This window comes from Callionymus lyra, chromosome 2, assembly GCF_982586985.1.
Source record: "Callionymus lyra chromosome 2, fCalLyr1.hap1.1, whole genome shotgun sequence".
Lineage (NCBI taxonomy): Eukaryota > Metazoa > Chordata > Actinopteri > Syngnathiformes > Callionymidae > Callionymus > Callionymus lyra.
The window spans coordinates 24764703-24786382 of record NC_141819.1 but is presented as its reverse complement, the minus strand read 5'-3'; the positions used below and the strand labels follow the sequence as shown (position 1 = coordinate 24786382).

The window sequence follows — 21680 nt, the reverse complement described above, 5'->3', positions numbered from 1 at the left end:
AGACTGTTCAGGAGCTTCTGTGGACTTAATGAGGTGTCATGTACAGTTTATATTATAGGTGTGACCTTTCAGAGAGAGAGAGAGAGGGGGACAGAGGGGGGAGGAGTAGGAGATGGAGAGATAAATGGCGGCGCTTGTCGTCCACATCGATGGGCAGGAAGCTTCTCATCTGCAGATTTATCGCTGATATTTGTGTCCGACACACAGAAACAAAAATTCATGGAGCACTTCAGTTTGCTTTCAATCTCATTAAATGTGTACTCCAGCAACATAACGCTCCATTTACAGTTAAAACAACTTTTTAATCTCGTTATTGGTGTTACTGACATTGATGGATGAGTTCAGGGGCTGCAGGAAAGATAAGTTATACAAGCATACTTTTGCAAAATGTATCTTTGAGGCCCAAACATTTGGACAGGAGGAAGTTTTGTGTCTCCATGACGATCAGTTCATGACTTGAGTCTGTCCCAATGGTTTAGGGTGAGAGGCAGGGACACTCTGGACAGGTCAACAGTCTGCCAGAGAACACACACAGACCAACAACCGCACACACTCACACAACTTAAAGTCCTCAATAAGCCACAGTGTGTTTAGAAAAAAACAGAGTTCCTGAAGTGCAGAGAGAAAACTAAAGCTCTATTCAACACTCGTGTCCATGATCACTGAAATAAAAAACACCAAAATGATTATTTTGATTTTTATTAACATTAACTTTTAACTGTGTGTAGCAAATGTTGATTCATAATGTAAAATATGTTCTTTTTTTACTATAAAATGTGATGTAAAATGTGTATTTTCGTTTTTTCAGTGTTCAAAGCTTTTCATCAAGAAGCTGCAACACAACTGCATGTCCCTCAATTTGAAAAAATGTTTTCTCTGGAGGCTTTTTCAGTCTAAATCTTCACCTTGGAGCTGATAACAGCCAATTCAACGAGAGTGGAAACGTGGAGCGGTAAAAAAGTCAAAATGACAGAAGTCCTAAGATGGATGGCAACCTTTACATAACCGTTTGAATCAACGCACTTGAATTGAAGCTGGATCCATCAGCATATTACCAGCAGCACAACCAATCAGCATCAGCACAGCCGTTTCCTCACTGAGGGTCCACGGCAAACATCGGCAGACTCATTTCCAGGGCCGCGATGACTCATCAGCCACCTGACCCCAGCGCCGGTCCGTCGCCAGTCTCAGTCCGAGTCTTCGGGCGCCGGCGAGGACGCCGACGATGACGTGACCTGGTGGTGGATGAAGGAGTACAGGCTGACGTCAGGGCGGCGGCCGCGGCAGCCGCTGCACTCGCACTCGTAGTACTGCTCCAGCAGATCCAGCACGTCGCCTGAGACCGAGAGACGTCGTCAAGTCAGTTTTAAAATAAGACGAAAAGTCTGGATCTATCTTTGTGTTACAAACATGTAAACAAATGTACTTATTGGTTCATTAACTAAAGTTAAAATAGAAAAATACAGATGGTGGTGCACCAATAACGTCCACCACTGCTGCTCTGTTTGTCAATTCAAGTTAACCATTCTTTCTTCTGGTGAAGAAGATTTTTTATTTCATGCTCAAGGTTCTATATTTTCACAATTTATTATACAATTATTTTTCCTTAGTTTTAGGCCAAACTTCGTTCTTTCTTCACTTTTTCAGCATTAAGTTGATTTTATATGTTCAACATGTTTGTCTTATGCATTCATCCTCTAGCTAACCTCATTTCCAATAGTTTACTTTCATAAAAAAACGTCTTAAGTATTTCTGTGTTTTCTTCCAAGTTACAAAGTGTAAAAGGTGAGGTTTTGTCCAATTATTTTGTATTATATTTGTATATTGATCAGATCAAGCTTATTTTTTTTTCAAGTTTTACCTTATTTTAAGATGTTTTTATTTGTTCAGGCTTTTCCTTGACTTTCTGGAACTCCTGTTGTGTTATCAGTTTTATCTTGATCTTTAAAGTATATACTTTATTGAATATTGTTTTGATTGTTTAAGCGCTTTGTGACCCTGGTCTGGAAAAGCGCTACAAAAATAAAAATGACTTACTTACTTAACTGTCAATTTATTTTTCCATTTTAAAGAATACATAGTTTTGATTTAATTTCTATTGGGGTTATCTTACAGTAAACAGAGAATGTTGTGAGGGAGAATATACGCACAATATATATTTAGACTCAAAAATGCAGCAAAAACACAGTTTCCAAGTTTAAAGGTTGAACTGAGCAAGACTACATAATATATACCTCTATAATATATCTTAAGTGTGTAGTGAATTGTGTAAACAATTAAAAAAAAGTTCCTATACATCTCTGAATACTTCCTAAATTAATCATTGTGTCGTTAGTATCTTGACTACAATGGAGCCGAGGATAATGAAGCAATGACTGAAGAAATACAAGACAACAGTTTGGCAGGAAGTCTGGTTGTTTTGCTCACCGACACTGATGTTATTCTCGGTGAGGAGCGAGTGCATCCTGTGGACATCTGTCATGAGCGGACTGTCACCGAAGGTGAAGTAGACCACGTCTCGTCCCGCCTCAGCAGCTGCCAGCAGCTGGATCAGAGCTGCATCAACACAGGTCTCGTTAAACTGCAGCCCAGAGAAACATGGTGGCCTTCCAGGTTTTTAGACAAATGTTCAGGCTCACTGTGTGCTGAAGTGGCCGTTTAGAAATTAGTTCGATGCGTCTCCGACTCTTGGAAGGTGATTAAATACAGCCTCATAGAAGAAAGTTGTTTATGTGCCTCAGTTTGCGTCAATGTTAATATACTGGATATTACTTGTTAATGTAGCTTCACTTTTAAAGTCGCTTCGTGTGACTAGTACACATGATGATGGACAAATAACTGACGACCATTAAGTGTAAATGAAGTGAATATTGATGTGCAATGCAAGTAAAGTTAATGTGTTTTTAAATCTTAAAGTATTTAAATATGTACGTCATTACTGAACGATTTAATGTGGCAAAACTGGTCGCTTAGTGTTTTAAAACAGGCTTAAGCTATTGCTCTGACACTTGGAATATATGCAGTTGCATTTATTTTAAGTTTCATACAAACTACAGTTTTAATAAAATACAATTTGTTATATTTACTTTGTTACTTCAGTCTCTTCTAACAAACACAGTAGTTTTAGAAAAAAAGACAAATAAAAACGGATTATATCAGCCTTGTTTTATCAGTTTCTTGTGGATTTGGATCTCTGGTGCAAGTAAAGGTACCTTTGTTTGTACAACAATAATGAAAAGAAGAAAAATAGTTAACAAGAGTTTCATTTATGAGCTGATATCACTTTAGTCCTTACATCATTATCTATGACATAGTAGTGACTAAAACTGTTTTAGGTCAGGGGTGTCCAATGTGTCATAATTTCATTCAGAAGTTGAAAGTATGGAGCATCTATATCTTCATCTGGTTCAACACAAAATTGAAAACTTCATGGACGGAATTAACCTCAACATTCTGCCGCTTCATCTCTGGTTTTATTTGACTCTTAATGTTGTCATTAAAATCCTTGTGTGACATTAAAAAAAAGTATTATCTTTAAAGTACAAAATTAAGTGTATTTCCATATTCAACCAGTACTGTAGGTAGACAGTGTGACAGTTCAAGAGTAGCGTCAGTCCTTCCATCACCTGCACAGTGAGCAACAATCACAGTCACGGCCCTGGAGGCCGGTGAATATTTTAAACTCTGGAAACATAACTGCTGATAAATGAAGTCTGAGGCTGGTTAACGAGCCGCTCAGAGTAAACATTTTCATACGAGATGCGATTGTCTGCACTTCAGCAGTTTCCTTTGCCCTGATTTCTGCAGGAAATTATCGGACAATTAAAAAATGGGCAGACAGGAGACGGCAGAGACGACGGTGAAGGCAGGAAAAGATGCAAAGCCGTTCCGGGGTATCACTAGGAAGACGGTAGGTGATGTGGTCTGTGGAGGACTATCCGGGGTTCATTAATAGATATACATGTACAGTCGGTGATACATGGGCGGGGGCTCGGCTCTGAGGAGACTGTACAGACAGAGAGCTGGAACAGATGGATGGTCTCTCACAGGCGATCAATTTCACTATTAATGAACCATATTAGCTCTGTCATTTGATCAATAGGAGGAAGGCGGCGGATGGACCTTAAGTAAATGAATGTATTCCCACAAGACAAATGGATACACGCTCTGATGTGCCGCAGCCTTTCAATCTCACACGTATCCGGTTACATCTAGAACATTTGCACCACCGTGCGCATGAGGCTACATTCCTCCACCAGGTCAGGTGGTTATGTGACATCACAGCTCACCTTTTAGACGCAAGTCGCCTCCAAACACGCCACAGCCCCAGTTTCCTGTGGCGATGGCAGACAGGTGTTCTTTTGGTTCATCTGGACGGGCGAAGCCACAAAACGCCTGAGAAAACGAGAATTTTAAACAGGTCTCCTTATTTGCCAATGTATCCACAGCAGAAAACTTCACTTTATATCAGCAATAATTGGCAATTCTGTCACATCGAAATGTCATTTGAAAGATACATCAATTTAAGTAAAGCACACAACATGAAACAGCATTTGAAATGTATATTCTAGAACACTCCCAAAATAAACTGGGTACAATAGGAATATCTAAAATAGAAAAGGCATTGAAATCTATTTATCCATTTAACACGATGACTGAGGACGAGAGGATACTGTTGACTCAAGCATCTTTTAAAGCTGATGTTAAGACATATTTTGGTTTCAAAACAAAGTAAATCAGTTACGACCTTGTCAAGAGTCATGTGGAGCGTGAAGTACTCGGTAAATACCACATATATATCCTTGTTCCTACTGTACCATATGCAATATGTTTCATAATTGTACCTGTATCATGATACGTATCGTATTACCGGATTCTTGACAATAAACAGCCCTGGTGCTTAAGTTCAATTTTTTGAAATTTTTCTACAAATGGTCCGCAGAAGGACCACAAAAGGTTTTTGATCGAGGTGGCCGTATTTTCCGGTCTTTGAATACATTTTGATCAATATACTAAAGGGATGTGAGGGAATGTGAGACGTGATGATTAAAGGATAAAGTCACTTTAAACACCAGCCTATGATGAGTCTAATTAAGTAATAATCATCGTCATGCAATTGCCACATGATTGATTAGGAGAAAGTCACATTCATGACAAACTTAAATTACAAAACATACACTGTCCATCTCTCCGTTTGTGTAGTTCAAACTAAAAATCCAAACATGCATAGCTTCAGATACGATTGTGTCGTTGTGTCCCTGAGCAACACTTAACCCCGATTCCTCCTCCTGATGGGCTGGCGCTATCCGTTTGGTTTTGGTCTCCACAGTCTTGGTAGTGCATTGGTCTTAGCTTAGATGATCCTGACTACCTTCTAGCTAAAGTGCCAAAGCTGCACATCTACAGTAAGTAACAAGGCATCACTATAGCTAACACAATTGAGACGTAAAACAGATGAGAGCAACTCTGTTTATTCAGAAGCATCAGAGCCTCACTTGAATAGATAGAGCCACCCTACACGATGAAAGCAAGGCAAGGGTGGTTGTTGGTACGTGGAGAATGATCCGTCATTTCTGAGCACAAAGCTGAAAGCAGCTCCGTTGAGCCTCGGGTCCCGAGATCACCCGACTGTTCCACATGGCTGCTGCACTTCATGAGAGGCGGACCAACGACTTCATATCATCAAAGTAAATGGAACACAGAAAGTAACAACGCGATTCCATTTGCCTGCAGGCCTGAGCTTGACACATCAATAAACGCATGAACACGCACAGGTTTGTGAAAACTGACTGATATTTTGGTCGCACTGCTTGGCATGCAAGCTTGTCAAGAGATTTATTTTTCTCGAGCCGAGGTTTGAACTAGTGGTGTTCATGATTTAAGACAGTACAAGATAAACGGTAAAGGATTCCATCGTCTCTTAACCATAATAGGATCCTTCTGTGAAAAGGACGGATGACATTATTCCCAGCAATATTCCAAACAGGGATTGATCTTCATGTTGGTTGCATTCTTCACCAGCTTGTCAGAGCTGTCAAACACCTCTGAGCTCTCTGACAGCAGACGAGACAACGCCAACATCTTGATTTTCTATTACAAATGGGAAGTCAACCAGGGAAGAGGGCGAATATTTACACAGAGGGTTTGATACGAGGCTGCTCGGTGAAGTCAAGAACTCCCCAGATTAGGTGCACTGCTCTGTAGGTGCATTTTCATCTCAGCATATTAAATCTACAGAACTCATCTTTGTTTTTAATTCTATTTTTGTCAACCAATGTGAGTGGAGGGTCAAATTACCAGACTGGATTGAGACAGTACAAGGGTCACATTATTAATAATTCTGTGATTGTTGTGGAAAAAAAGTATTAATAAAATTAAACAAGGAAAAAATAAAAGCATATATATATATATATATATATATATATATATATATACACACATACATATATATAGTATTATTATTCATAAATATTAATTACATGATATAAAAATTATCTAAATAGGTATAGGTATTTTTGTTTGTATAGTTTAGATTAATTATTGTATACAAATTACGTTTAAATATGATACTAAAGCAACTTTAAAAGTTTTTTTCCCAAAACCTTCATAATAATGAGGGACAATAGAAATTTACAAAAGGAAAAAAGGAACGAAAAGTATAAAATGTGGAATTTTGATAAGGTAGTTGTGATAAATAAACATAAGAGTAAATAATAATAATAAAAGTGAGAGTAAAAAAGTGTTTGCTGGCTGACAGAAATATACATGTTATTTTCTTTGGACCCATGGAGACTGTATAAAGAAGACAAAAGACAAAATGTGGCCCCTTGGAAAAACTTACTAACTAACTTGCCCAACTTGATATGGAGAAAAACATCCATCTATATGTATGCATTCTTCTACTCTTTATAACCTATAAAGGACCATCAACACCAGTCATCAGTGACAGAAACAGTTCTGACCTTGTTGAGCTCACGGGTGATTTTATCTGGATGAAATTGATCCAGAAAATTCCGGAAAGGCAGGGCGTCGATGGCCACGATCTCTGTACACCGTCTGTGCCAGTCATCTCTGAAACAACAGTACAATCATACACTCTTCTTCATACGTAATGTCAAATAATAATAATGGAATGGAAAACTATACAAATTACCAAAGGTTTGTGAACCTTTACTGTAAGTGTCAAATTCAATCAAAACAAATAAGTGCATTAAAACATTTTTAATGCAAGTGTCAGTCATCAGCACCTATTTTGTTTATTGTGTTTAAATGATTCCAGACATTGATCTGGTGAGTGAAGCAAATACCTCTCGGTTGTGTCGTCGTAGCTGCCATCCCATCTGTATTTCTGTGAATAGCCTTTGTATTTACTGTACTGCTGCGTACCTAGAGGGAACAAAGATGAGTCACGCCTGGGAGACAAATATCAATAATCAAAAATCACCAACATGTGCTTTGCTCTCTCAAGCCAAGTATTTTTACACTGTAGAAGAGATCAACATGTTAAAGTAGTGTTGTGTAGAAGAGGCACTGATCCTCGGGGGAACAGTCGGAGTGGGGGAGGAGGGCACGGCGGCACAGTCATACAAACGAGGACACAAATTAACTTCCCATTCATTAGGTCTCATTAGGACCCGGCTCTTGAGGGCACTTGCTGAGATGCGTCATGCTGCAAAGTGTACCACCTAAGTGATTAGCAGCTGGGTGGGGGGGCTTCGGTCAGCAGGTATTAGTAGACACACATTAGGACCAAAGGAGTCTCCTGTGCACTGGACAGACATTTCTCTAATAATCCTCCACACTTTACTCTAAGCTGTGAGCACAACTTGTTCTGCCTTCAGGAACAATAATGTGATATTGTATTATTATTAATATTTGGCATTTGGAGGTTTTATTGAATTGGGAAGATGCATTTTATCCACATGGCTAAAGGAAAGTCAGCAGTTTGCAGAGGTTCAGTGTTCTGGAAGGTTAAACCATTCATGTGTAAATATGCTGAGACAAAGTGTGAACTACGGCTTCAAAAGGCCAATTCTGCATCTCATTTCCCATTAACTCAAATCAGCTTGGTCACCTGATTGTGTAGCCAAAATTGACATCATTCTCGGAGTTCTTCAGTTGGAACAGAAAGTGAAGTTGAACATGGCTAGGAAATTGTTCACTAGACAATATAGTAGACTGTTCTACGATGTTGCCACAAGGGTCACTGCAGACAGTTTTACTTGTATGAAGTCACTAAATTGTAATGCTTTGGGCTGAGAAAAATCTCTAAACTTAGGAAAATGTTGTCGGAACATGATCTGGAGCTTGTAATCCATGCGTTTGTTTCTTCTCGTCTGGACTATTGTAACAGTTTGTTTTCATGTCTTAACAAGAAGGAGCTGTCTCGCCTGCAGTTGATTCAGAACTCTGCAGCAAGAATTCTAACCCGCTCTAGTAGAAAAACTCACATTTCTCCGATCCTTAAAACTCTTCACTGGCTTCCAGTTACTTTCAGGATCAATTTTAAAATTCTGGTTCTTACTTTCAGAGCTATTCATTGTCAGGCTCCTCCTTACATCACTGATCTGATCCAGCCTTACACCCCAGCTCGGGCTCTGAGGTCTGTGGATCAGAATCTACTTATGGTTCCACGCACACGACTCAGGACCAGAGGAGAGAAATCTTTTCAGGCTGTTGCTCCTAAGCTTTGGAACGATCTTCCTCTCTCTTTGCGCTTGATGGAGTCTACTGACTCCTTTAAGAAACATCTTAAGACGTTTCTATTTGTTCAGGCTTTCCCTTGATTTGGATCTGGAACTCCTGTGTTGTTCTCAGTATTATCTTGATTTTTAAAGTATATACTTTTTTGAGTATTGTTTTGATTGTTTAAGCACTTTGTGACCCTGGTCTAGAAAAGCGCTATATAAATAAATATTACTTACTAACTTACTTACGTCTGGGGTATTTCTCAACAACATATGCCTATGATTAAGCCCACTAGAAATTGAAGCAACAAAACAGATTGTGCCGAGTCACCACTTCTCACATCACTTCATACTCTGTGGTCATTGCAGCGATCAATAGATCTTGCGACATCTCCTTGATGCTATTTATACATTTGACCGCTCAGATGGCAGCCGGATATCCACCAATCACAGAAGATTTAATTAAGCCCGAGCACTTTTGAAAATTTCTCTGCAGAGGTAGGAGCCATTAGCCGCCTGCCGCATGCCAGAAAGCATCACAGGTTAATTTGATTTACGACGCAGCCTCCATGCAGCCACGGCTCTGACTTTTTCTAACAAGGAACAAGGGATGCTCTGGAGGAGTTTAATAAAGATGATGGAATGGAGGGGGCCATTAGCCAAGAGGTTCGTGGGCAGGTCTTACAGACGTAATTAATTCCGGGTCCCTGTAATAAAGTTAAGTGGAGATGGGTGGAGAGATGGCTGGAAAGATCTGAAGGTGACTCCGTCTGGAGGGAGGAGCTCTGATGTGGCGGTCCGATTTGTACCACGAAGAGAGAATTGGAGATATTTTCCTTCTCTTGTTACGCAACATCAGTGCAGTTTATTCCTTGTTGTGATTGACACAATCACAGAGAAACAACAGGATAATGAAATAAAGTCAAAGGTTTCAAACTCAATCATAAGGTAAGGTAAAACTTTATTGATCCCTCAGGATCATAAAAGGTCCATAAAAGGGGAAACACTGAATATCGTAAACTGAACCTTGATTTACGAGGGATTTCATTTAATATTTAATTTCGTTTTTTTCCACTATAAAAATAAACACATCACACATTTGTTTTCGAAATAAAAACATTTTTCAACTTTTCAGAACCATTTTTAAGCGAGCAAGTGGGAAAACGCACAGAGAATTGCTGGGGAATCACCAGGCCAAGACTTGAGCTCCAGGGAGGCGACAACCTCTTGTCTTTCAGCTCCACAACAGTGAAGTGCAGTCAGCAGGGGTTACTCAACATCCACAGGACAATCAGAAAAACCCAAACTCCCACTGATGTGACTGCCACTGCCAATCAGTGGAGACGACGACGACAGACACAGGAAGCTACGTGATTTTGATGAGTGCCCTCTGGCCCCACCCGGAGACAACCAACTGACATCCAGTACACATGTTTGACTGACGATGAAGAACAACATGGTGATGTTGTCATCTGCATTTGTGGGGAGAGCGGGCTGAGTTTTTGGACGACTGACCTGTGATGATGAAACACTCGTCATGATTCAGAACTTCGGTGAAGAGACGAGACACAATCAGCTCGGGGTTGATCAGAAAACGGATTTCCTCTTGAACTAATCCTGAACTGGTCACTCCCCCACCCACAAACTGATTGGCAAAATCCACCTGTAAAGAGAAATAGAGGGTTTTTGGGGATGTTCAATGGAATTCTTTTTACATTTTTTTAAATTGTTGAATTTGCAGGAAAATTGTTCTTTAAATTAATCTTGATCCACTGTTGATTTGACCAGGCTGCTAAGTTTTTGATGACTCAAACATGCTAACTTTAAATTGTACTCATTGATCGTCTGCTGATCTAGACATGGAAATAACCTTACCCTTTTTTATTACTTCCATTGTTAAGTAAACTAATAGCTTTACTGTTTTCTTTTTTCCGAGCCCATACACTTTGGCACATGAACATGCTTTTACAAATAATTTTCTTGTATTATTTCCATTATTCATGGCTGGACCATTTTTCATGTTAATAATGTTTCTTTAAGTTTTTTGGGGCCTTTTATAGTCCCAAGTTTAAAACTGCTGTGTCTTGTGCGCTCATAAATTAGACATTATCGTTTGCATCTGCTGCATGATGTTGGGAATGGAGTGCAACAAAAGAAAACCATTTTAAACAACATTTGATTAAATAACCAGTTGTGACAAAATAGTGTTTCCGACATACTCCAGGACTTGGTGCTCTGAACAAATGCAGAATAAATATGAAGACGCTGTCATTTCAGAGTGAAAATCTGCGGCCTTGTTCTTTCTTTGTAAGCATTCGTTTGACAAGCTGAATGTTGCGCTGACCTGAAGTTCAGAATTACGCAGACATCTGCCCCTGCATTGCTACGCCTTGGGAGAAAACCCAAGTGTGCTGATGTCAGGGGGGAATATCACAGCAAGTGTCACTTTACTTTGAAAATAACATCCTCCCAGGTTTCTGTTTTTACTTAGTTGAATAGATATTTGATCAATGCTTCTCAAAAGAACAAGAAGAGATGCCAGTGTTAGCTTTGCTATAAGAGATGGGGGCTCCTAAACCCCCGGCCCCTGTCGACCCCTGTTCCATACACGTCCCCTCCACATCCTCTGTTTAGCTAATCTGGCATCTTATCATATTTTTATTTTACCTCCGACTCATTTTGTCCTCCCCGTTGTAATCCCGTTTCTTGATCCTCCACAGTCAAGCTCCCAGTTTTTCCCAACACTGTGTTAAAGTCGTTGCAGGGACTGATCAGTTGTCAAGAATCGAGCTGGAACTGCCCCGAGACTGCGTCTCCTAACTGGCCACTCAACTCTGGGAATATCTAGCCTCTAAAGTCTACTCTGACAGGTTGTCAAAAGCCCCGCCACCCCAACAGAGCGGCCATCAATCCGAGCTGCGAAGGGTCCCTGGAGCCGGTCATGTGTGCACATCAACTGTCAGCGAGCGGCAACCGGAGGCAAACAAAAGGCGAAAGGCAGAGTGGGCAGTACTGACAGTGTGGAGGAAGCGCAGTCGACACCGAGAGCAGGGGCTGCTCCGGGGCCTCGACCTCGGTCCCAACACACTTGCTATGACGCATTAGTGGCCGGTTCAGCAGTAGTAAGCATTCTGGGAAGACAACTATACTACAAGCGAACCCAACTGATCTGTAAGGTTTGAACTTACCTGTAGCATTCCACGACCATCATCTTCAATAGTGCCTTTACATGTAATATGGAGCTTTGTGAGCAGAGTCTGCGAACTGAAACCAAAACAACCGTTAAACAAACCACCACCAGCAATATATCTCTTTTTAAATGTATGATATATTTTCTTTATAACCTACCTTTTCCAGTCAACGGATTCATCCAAACACTTCCGTGTGAAAGTTACAAGACCAGTAGGCTCTGCAGAGGAGATTTACCGATCATGTGACCATTCAAGGTGTGGATTAAAACAAATGCATGAAGACAACACTCACTTTGCTCAGTGACACTTTTAAAATAGCACATCAGAGTTTTCAGCTTCTCCGTCTTCGTCCTAGATGATCCCTCAAACAGCCTGAAACCAAAAACAAATTGGAATCTTATTAGCGACTACAGTAAAGCTTTAAATTACATCCAAATGATCAAGTCAACTCAAATGTTACTTGCAAGATACGTCAGTTAAGGCAAAATGATCACATGAAGAGGTTGATTGATCCGAACTTTCTCTCAACCTAAGTAAGTATGCATAAAACAACATAAAGAGATAAACTTCTAAAACCAAAAAAACTATTTCCTGACAAAAAAAAACCTAATAAGATGTGTCAAACCCAAGGTCGGGGCCCAAATCTTGCTGCCATGTTATTTTATGCGGGTCCCCGGATGGTTGTCTCAAAAAGTAGATTCATCTTAATGTTAATATAGTGACTTATTAGGAGGCCAGTGTTTAAGATAATCTGAGATTATGGATATAAACAATTATACAGAGACTTCCGATAAGAGTAAAAGTGATGTTAAAGAAAAGGAATTTGATTGAGTGTTTGGTGATTGAGGAAAAACAATGATAATTAAGATTTTTAAAGATGTGGGTCCTTAAATTGATTGAGTTGAACACGTGTCTTTAAAGCTTAAGAAAAGGTAAATTTAAAAAAAAGTTGGCTGGAGGAAGAGAAAGACTACAAGAGGATCGAAGAAACCTGAACAATGCTCATGGTTTCCTGTACTTCCTGTCCTCAGATGTGCTCTACTACATCGTACTTTTCATACACTTGACACCAGTAGAAGAAATTAGACATATAAAAACAATAAATTGACTCAAACTAAAACTCTGGTACACCACGCACAACCAGCAACATCCTCCTCGGCCATGTGAGTTCAGTCATGTGTAAACTCTGGAGATAAATCAGTTCATCTCTCACTCAGGAACTCTTTTCAGTCACTGACCAATTATGAAGACGCTTCTTCGCTGTTACAACAATGGAGTTGCCCCAGGCTTGCCATCACTCGTACCACTCTTCAGCACTCACACAAAAGTGCGGAAGAGCCTCTTCCTAGAGGATACATTAAGAAGCTGTGTTCTTTTTAACCATCCTCAGAAAGCAGCCTATGCCGTGGTGTAGTGTGCGAGTCTGAATGCACAACCTTGTGAAGAGAAAAACTCCAATGCAAGTCACACAAGCCAGCAGAAATTTCAGGAGTAAAATTAAAGAACGACAAAGGCCTAATGCACGGAAAGCCCAGGAGGAATTGACTCAAGTTATTCATTCTACTCCTGCAACCGTCCATCTTTTTCTGAGAGTGGCTGTTCCCAACAATTGTGCGCTGTGTAGTCCTGGGGCCAAACTTTGACTGAAGAGAGTCGTTGTTGAGAAAAAGCTTTTACTTAAAGAACACAATGGATTATATAAAATTAGCAAAAATATAGGAAGCTATGATGCAATGTAAAAAGAATATGAAGCTTGATTTTCCTCCATGTTTACACAAACATAAGCATCATAAATATGCCAAACTCACACAAGGGCCATAATCCTTAAACGTTTTTGTGTCTGAATGTTTATTGTCATTTTATTCTTGGTTCAATCCACCTTAATTATGTGTCAACATCAAACACTCCCATCAAATTTCTTTCCTTCAACATCACTTGTACTCTTAGTGCAAGTCTCTATAATTATTTACATCCATAATCAGTGTTCCTTATCTTATCTAAAAAATATATATATACATTTTGTGAATATGTTTAAAAAAGTGCTCGTTTTTCACCTAAAAAAGTTGATGTCTGGGTAGTTGCGGTACTCCGCGCGCCTGGAGTTCCGGCGGGGGAAGGTGCAGAAGAAGGCGTTGGCGAGCAGACATGCCACCTGCTCTTGAGACATGGTGATGGAGTGGTTCATACCGTCTTTGAGTAGGGGGATCGGCTGCAAGCACAACAACAAAACACGGAAGGTCAAAGTAATTTGTTGCGTCAATTTAGCCGAGACGTTGAAGGATGTTGTGTAAATGAAGGGAAAATGTCCGCGGCCACTCGTGCCTTCTTGAATCATCAGTTGCTAATCAAGGTGCGTGAACGATCACAAGTGTGCCGGGGAAAACCCTCGTGGTGTTCTCTTTGAATACACTTCTCCCTCGATGACATGCATGTCTGAAGGATCTTAACATGACTTGAAAATGTTTGTTGATACAAATGCAGGAGCTTCTAGAAGTCAAATGTAGCCATAAGAAAAAAAGCTATTAAATGTCTAAATCATTTCCCTAAACAGTTTCCCTAGTTAGATAGACATGAATTACTCATTAATCATGAGAAAAAACAATGCATAAACGCATTACAACAAGAAGGTCGTAGGTTCGCTTTCAAGGGTAGGAAACCTACAGCTTTTTCTTGTGTGGAGATTGTATGCTCTCCCTGGGTTTGAGTGAGTTTACTGCAGGCACTTCCTTTTCCTCCCATAGGAACATACAGAAGTTGAGTGTGTATCTTAAAATTGTCTGGTTAGGGTGTCCCCCGCCTCTCGCCCGTAGTAGCTGGGATTGACTCCCATGACGTTAAAGGAATCAAAAATAGAAAATTAATAAATTGTAGATAATACAACTATCAATGTTATACGATAGTTTTATGAAGTGAAAGCAGTAAAAGGCAAATTAGCCTGAAATGTATCTTTTGTCAGATGAATGATGAGAAGAGAGACACAGCCCTTCAATCACACACAAGGGAACAAATGTGAAAACAAATGCCCATAAAACATCTGACCAACATCAATATCTGCGCTCCTTGACCTCACACACGTCGCTATTGGTGACTTTGTGGCCTTTGGTTGATCTACTACTTTTCATACGGATGAGTAGTTGAGTGACTGTGTGTGTGTTAGTGTGTGTGTTGGTTAGTGATGGGCGTTACCTTGGTACAGAGCTCAGATGCTTTCAGTGCTAATTGCACCATGTTGGGCAGCAGGGAGTCAAACATCTGTTCCATAGCATCCGGTTCCAGGACCTTGGAGAGAGGAAGAGTGTGTTGATGTTTACTGTAGCGCCACCAAACTCACCTGTCACTCAGTCACGGTCCAGGCTCATTAGCCTGGGAATCATGGAAGCATTTTATTGAAAATAATTGATTTTTCTTTTTACAGAGGGAACTTTAGCCAAAGAAAAAAAAAAAAAGTTGAATAAATCAACAAATATTGAACACTTTTGTAGATGCTTATTTATTTTAATTTTTTTTACATATTTATATTTTTGAATTGCATCCTAATTAATATTGTCAACCTTCCCATGTGGCCCTGAAAATGTTATGTTTTAAAATGAATTATATTTTCGTGACCTTAAGTAAATAGCAGTGTAAATAGAAATCAACTATTTTAGATGAAGAAGATTTAAGCCTTATTGTTGCCTCCGGGATATGTTTTTAAAAAGGTGGATTACACTGGGTTGAATTCATAATAGAAACAAGTATTTTAAGGCGTGAAAATGTTCAGAGAAGACACGTGTAATGATTACTGTATGGGCAAACAAATGTCACTTTCATCACAGATGCATATCTCGCTGGGTAACATGTAAATGAGCGTGCGATGAAAGAAAAGCATCACGACCAGATCTGGAGATTCATCCAAGCACATTTATCGTCCAGCAAAAGAAGCCTGACTAAACACGGTCATAAGTAATGACCTGCTTGACATCATAAACCGCTCCTTTGGGCGTAATAAATGGAGACACTTGACAGGGTGGGACGCCTGATACAGCTGAGCTAGTATAAGCCAGGCTTTAAATCAGACCGACACCGTGCATCAAATCAACTAGATTTAGAACCAGTGGATCGCACTAAACTGACAAAGTCATCAAGCAAGACCTGAGAGAGAGGAGACCAGAGCTCCTGTCCACATACAAGACAACATCTGAGGACATGTCCCAATCCGTGCCTCAGCCTGAGGGAAAATAAATACGCTTTTGTTTGGAGCAAAAAGTGAGACAAAGCAACACTGTCCATCAAGAAAAATGAATATTCAATAAAGGAGCCAAAGTCATCGCTCTGCACTATTCATCAGTGCTACTTGTAGGAGAAAAAACAAACAAGTAAATACAATAAAAAAAGTGACTTGTTTCTATTTCCAGTCAAATATATTATTTATTTTCTATTGCTTCATTAATAGATAATGTTAATAAAAAACATATTTAAAGCTTTCTTGTTTTAGATGATTCCAGTCTGTGAATTAATTTGAGCTGTGGCGTCTGCGTGAAAGAGAGTGGGCGTAAGAAATTAAAAGGTACTTTAGTTGGTCTTTTTGATACGATATTGAACCATTAATAAAATATAAAAGTATAGCAATGCATCAGTTGGAGTAGGGATCAGCGAACAGTTCATTTCGTCCAAACACATTTTTTAAATCACAACTATGTCTTTATTTAAATCCTTAATGTTTTTCTTTAAAGTAGAAGGAAAGTTGCTGAATGCCTTCATAATAATAATTTACAAAAACCTTTCACCTGTGTTTATTAACTTCCGGATCCATTTTAATATTAACAATAATCAATATTATTTGAAAGCACCTTTCCAAAAACTAAGGTCGTTTCTGGTTATTGGGGTATTTTATTTGCGTCATGTTTAACTTTGAACTTAACAATAATTTATTTAAATTATTCACGATTATTAAAGTAAAACGAAAGTTTTAAAAGGTTTAGATACAAACATAAGAGCAGAATAACTAAACAGAAGTCGGCCGAATCTGCACCAAGCCTTGGGCCTGGAAGAGTAACCTGTAAAATAATAACCACTAATATAATGGCAGTGAATGATGCTTCTCTCAAAACAAACAAGGACCATTGAGTATCCAGCAGTTATGCTATTTATCACCCATCTTTAAATAAAATAAATCACTTGTTGTGAAATCCCTTTGACAATTTAAAACAAGGGTAACAGAATTAACAATTAATAAATATTCAACTAGTAACCCACATGAAATAAACAAAAAAAATAATTTCTGATGTGTTTTTAAATTACAAAATACAATTTGTTTAGTAATTTTGTTTGTAATGTAAACCAAGTTAAATTAAGCAGCTGCATTATGTACCATTTATTAAGGTAAAATTAAGATCAAAACAGTTTTATGTCATCATAATTCATATTTTTGTTATGTTCTGTCATTAGTTAATCTCATAATGTCAATTAAACACATTGTAGTATTAACAACTCAACAAACATTTGATTTTATGGGAATTGCATGCATGTGTCATATCAAACAGAGACTACAGTACACTTTATTTGTAGTGCATGTTCGACATTAGTCATCAGTATAAGAAAAGTTAATGTGGCTCTTGATAACACAGGTTAGAAGGTGCAATACAACATGTCATATGTATGACATGAATGTAATTATTAAACATCATAATGAAAAGCAAAAGTCTTTTAAAACGTTGTGATACCCATTATACAAATATATATGTGTGCGTAAGCAGAATAATGTATAATAAGAGAAGTGGAATAAAGCTTTCTCGAATGTCAGCCGTTTTCCTTTCTGACATCTTACAGGACGTGACCTTTTGGCAAAAGATTAAATTGTTTCCTGAGACTTTGGCTGGTGTGAAAAGACACCAACGTTCTGCCCGTGCAGATCCCATTACTGTTCCTGGAGCATACTGACAGGAACATTCCCCAGAGTCACATCTTTTGAATAAAGAAATGTATTAGATATTGGTGAAGAGTGGCTGCTAGAATGAAAACAAATGCTTTCAGTTGTCCAATAATACAGGGGATGTTGAGAAACAGATGCTGGGTCTGCTCACTCCTTCAGGAGGGACACTATACAGCACGATGACGCACAGAGAATCAAAGCACAGATGATGGATGGTCATTACAATAGAACCGCTGCGACACAAGCCTGACCAATGAGCCAACAGACTTTTGGACACCATGACGCAACAGACACATTTACTGGCCACGTAGTTACCTCCACATAAATCAAATCGATCAATGACAATTCACCGTGAAACGCTGTGAAGTAAATGAAATAAAACCCAACAGCAAAGATAATGACACTTACTGTGATTGGCTGCAAGTGTCCAAATTGATAAATAAGAGAAAAATCTTTCAACTGTTAGGTTTTGTAAATATTATGCTATTTCAGTCATCCATTATCTTGTGACTTTAAAATGACTTCTTTACTGTTAATGCATAAAATACATCAATAATTTCATGTTGGGCACAATTATTGACAAATATTTCCAAATTGTAGCAGAAAATATGCAAACAAAATTTTTTAAAGGGCAGCAAGCAAGATAGGCATCAATATATATGTTTGTTTAAATTTGTGACTTAATGAATAGTGAGGTTGGGAAGATCATTTAAAAAGAGCTTAAAACATATTGTTTTTAAATGTACCTTAGAGCAGTAGAGATCCAACGCATTGAAGTCCCATTTCTTTGCGTTGGAGGCAGAATACTTGAGGATTGCAGCCTGTAACAATTAAAAGTCATTAGCTAAAAACAATGGAAGTTAAAGTAATCATTTAAATACGTTGATATAGTAAAATACTTGATATGACATGATATGGCATCTATAATATATTGTTGTTTAATTTTCAGCGCCAATAAAAGTTTAAAAAAAATCTCGATTAAAGGGCTTAGCGCGCCATCTTGTGGCACAGTCCAGAAAAATAAATCAGTGCCACACATGGGCTACAGTTAAAGATTACTCACGGTTTTAAATAGATTAAGATGTGTAAAAAAGGATATATATGACAGGTTTTAATCTAGGCACATAAAAGTATACTCTACCTTTAGTTCTTGTGGACTTCTTATGTCCTCTGTCAGAGCTTCTGTGATCAGTTCCCAGCGGCTTTTGTTCTGCATTTCTTGTGTTTCCTGGGAAAGCAAAGTGTATCATTTTATTTGTGACCAATACACATTTAGCATAGTTATGTTGAGTATCGAATTGTATTTCAATATTTAAGCTTGTTTCTCCTTTTAACCAGTGTGGTACTAATTTTGTTTCTTTTTTCCACTGTGTTAAATGCTTTAGAGAATATTTTTCTCATTCAAACATCTAGAATTTTTATGTTTGTGGCAAAAATACTAATATACTGCTTTGATCTTTTCACTTCATCAGTATTACCTCATCTTTTACTGGGAACAGACTCATAGATGAACAAGGCATTTTGACATTGATGTCATCCCAAGTGTCTTCAAACTGAGATGGGAAAGAAACTGTAAGGTCTCCAGGAAGGTCTGTCTGTCAGCAGAGGGAGACACAGAACAATGTGAGCGATCATAAAACAACAACGGACTAGAATCAGCACAAACCCGCGTCATCACTGTGTGCGCATCAGGATTGTCCTTCAGTGGTGGAAGTGCTCGGCCACATTCCGGCATCCTCCTCAGCTCCTCGATCGGGGTCCCGAGCCAAGTGACAGGTTCAGGCCCGTCATCCTCAGAAGACGTGTTTTCCGCCCCCCCGTGACGTGATTTGATAGCTTTTGCCGCCAGTTCCTTATTAGACCCTGATGAACTCCCTGAGAAGAAGTCTGTTATTCTGCGTCCGTGTTTGCCATAGTTGTTTGAGATCCCCGAGAAAGAAGCCTCCCTTTTTTTACCTAGACTGTGGTCATTGATCCCTTTAATCTCTGGATTGTCCTTAGATCCTGGTGAAACTGTGTCATCAGACTCAAGAGGTGACAAAAGTTGTGTTTCCTCATCCGATTCATCTTTAATCTCTGTAGATTTCTCCTCGTCCTCTGGTACTTGACAAGTCTCAGCTGCGCTCCCGGGTTTTTCGGGCTTTACCAACCACATATTAAGTGTGTTTTTGTTCTGCTGCGTCAGGCTGGTTTTAGGTTTTAAAGCTTTTGTTTTTACAGCTTGGACGCTACTGGTTCCATTTCTTGACTGGAGCCCAATCTTTGAGTCTCTGTCCCCCTTTTCTTGATCGCTGACCTGGTCATCTCTGGCCTGGTGGCACAAGGTGGAACCTAAAACGCATTTTTTGGGGTAAATTGAATGAAAACAAAGTTTGCATAAAAAGTGGAAGGAAAATAGTCTGGTCACCAGTTCACATGTATTTGATTATTATGCAAACCTTCATAGATTAAAACACATAACCACATATGACAATCAAATTCGAATAAACCTCAAAAGATTTAATATTGTATGCCTTCGCTTTTATTTAAATATCCCTCTACACATCACATTTTAAGTGAAGTAAAGGAAATTGAAAGATGCATCACGAATTGTGCTTTAAAAAGTAAATAGAAAAGCCTTCAAATAGTAAACAAAACACTTTTGACTGTTGACATCATCATATTCCAAAACCTGTTTTTTCCCCAATGAGACCTAACTAACCCATATACACACAGTGGCTATATAAAATGAAAAAAAAAACCTTTATTAGAAGAGGAAGAGGAGACTGAAGACGGCTCTGCTACTCTACATCTCTTTGCAGAAGGTTCGAAGTCTCTGACTGAAGCCATCCTGCAATACAAACAGAGACTATATGTGAGCACAAATGAAGTGTTTGCTCAGATAATAATGACCCTAACTCAAGTGTTGAATACTCACAATAAAACTTGAACTGACCCGACAAGGGGAGCGTTATGTCGTCTTATCCAAAGGTGTGTCTGACGTATGCCTGTCCTAAACAGGTGAGCGGATTGCACAAAAAGATGAATCATGACATTTATTTCTTTTTTAAGAAAATTCCTCTGGGAAACTTGAATGAATTCTCAAAAGATTGATTCAAAGAAAGTCATTCAACGTCGGCGGATAAAGCTGAGAATACACCGAGTGTAAATCTAACAAAGCTAATAACAATAGCGAGCATGAATTCTATCTACGTACGTAATATTAAATGTGAGTATTTGGCCAAACAATATTATTTATGAAAGCTACAAGCGACGCAAGTTGACGCTGATGTGTGTTTTTTTTAAGAAAACCTATAAGAATGAAAAAAAACACAATAAAACGTCCGCGGAGTCAAACTGGAATTCGCTTCCTTGCAAGTGACGTCAGGAATCTTTCTTCTTCTCACGATAACTCAACGGCAAAGGTTAAAGCGATGCTGCCCTCTTTCGGTTTCTCGGAGTACCTGCATACATCCAGCTTCGTTCGAAATGAATTTTAGTTAAAAGTTATTCCCAAATTGTATTCCTAAATCACTCAACTCATAAAAAAAAAAAAACGTAATGCATTTTAAAAATTCTGTTAATGCTCGTTTTTTTTTCTATCTTTCATTGTGTTATCACAATATGATGAAGCAGCTGGCAAAGCCATACAATGACCATATCTCAGCATGCTAAGGTCTAACATTTTTTTCAAATTAATGTTATTATTATTTTGTCAATTCATATTTTAAAATATATTTCGTGACAATATGCTTTATTTAATAAATCAATAACAAATACAACCATCTTTCATCATGAGTTCCCCTGTAGAGTAACATTTTACTAGATAAATAGATAAACTTTAATGCTATTATATTTTCCCTTCAAATCATGTTCATGTTTTGTGCTGTTGCTTTATTAATAATACACCTT

General features: G+C 38.7%; 1 protein-coding gene across 3 annotated transcripts; it reads right to left on the bottom strand.

Annotated features, from left to right (window-relative positions):
• Positions 1 to 281: 281 nt before the first annotated feature.
• Positions 282 to 21146, bottom strand: LOC148086099 (poly(ADP-ribose) glycohydrolase). 3 transcript variants are annotated; one of them, XM_087784268.1, is made up of 18 exons: positions 20707 to 21146; positions 20531 to 20619; positions 19746 to 20120; positions 19456 to 19664; positions 19268 to 19384; positions 18931 to 19017; positions 18536 to 18610; positions 15065 to 15157; positions 13933 to 14087; positions 12171 to 12250; positions 12036 to 12096; positions 11876 to 11951; positions 10203 to 10350; positions 7308 to 7386; positions 6963 to 7071; positions 4290 to 4395; positions 2428 to 2556; positions 282 to 1336 (listed from the first exon to the last, which is right to left on the bottom strand). In XM_087784268.1, the coding sequence occupies exons 1-18, from the start codon at positions 20817 to 20819 to the stop codon at positions 1188 to 1190; spliced, it is 2250 nt and encodes a 749-aa protein (XP_087640394.1). In that variant the 5' UTR covers positions 20820 to 21146; the 3' UTR covers positions 282 to 1187. The 3 variants fall into 3 exon arrangements, with proteins under 3 accessions (XP_087640394.1, XP_087640391.1, XP_087640392.1); XM_087784265.1 differs by having other exon boundaries at positions 19456 to 20120; XM_087784266.1 differs by having other exon boundaries at positions 19456 to 20120; positions 20725 to 21146.
• Between the last annotated feature and the right edge of the window lie 534 nt (positions 21147 to 21680).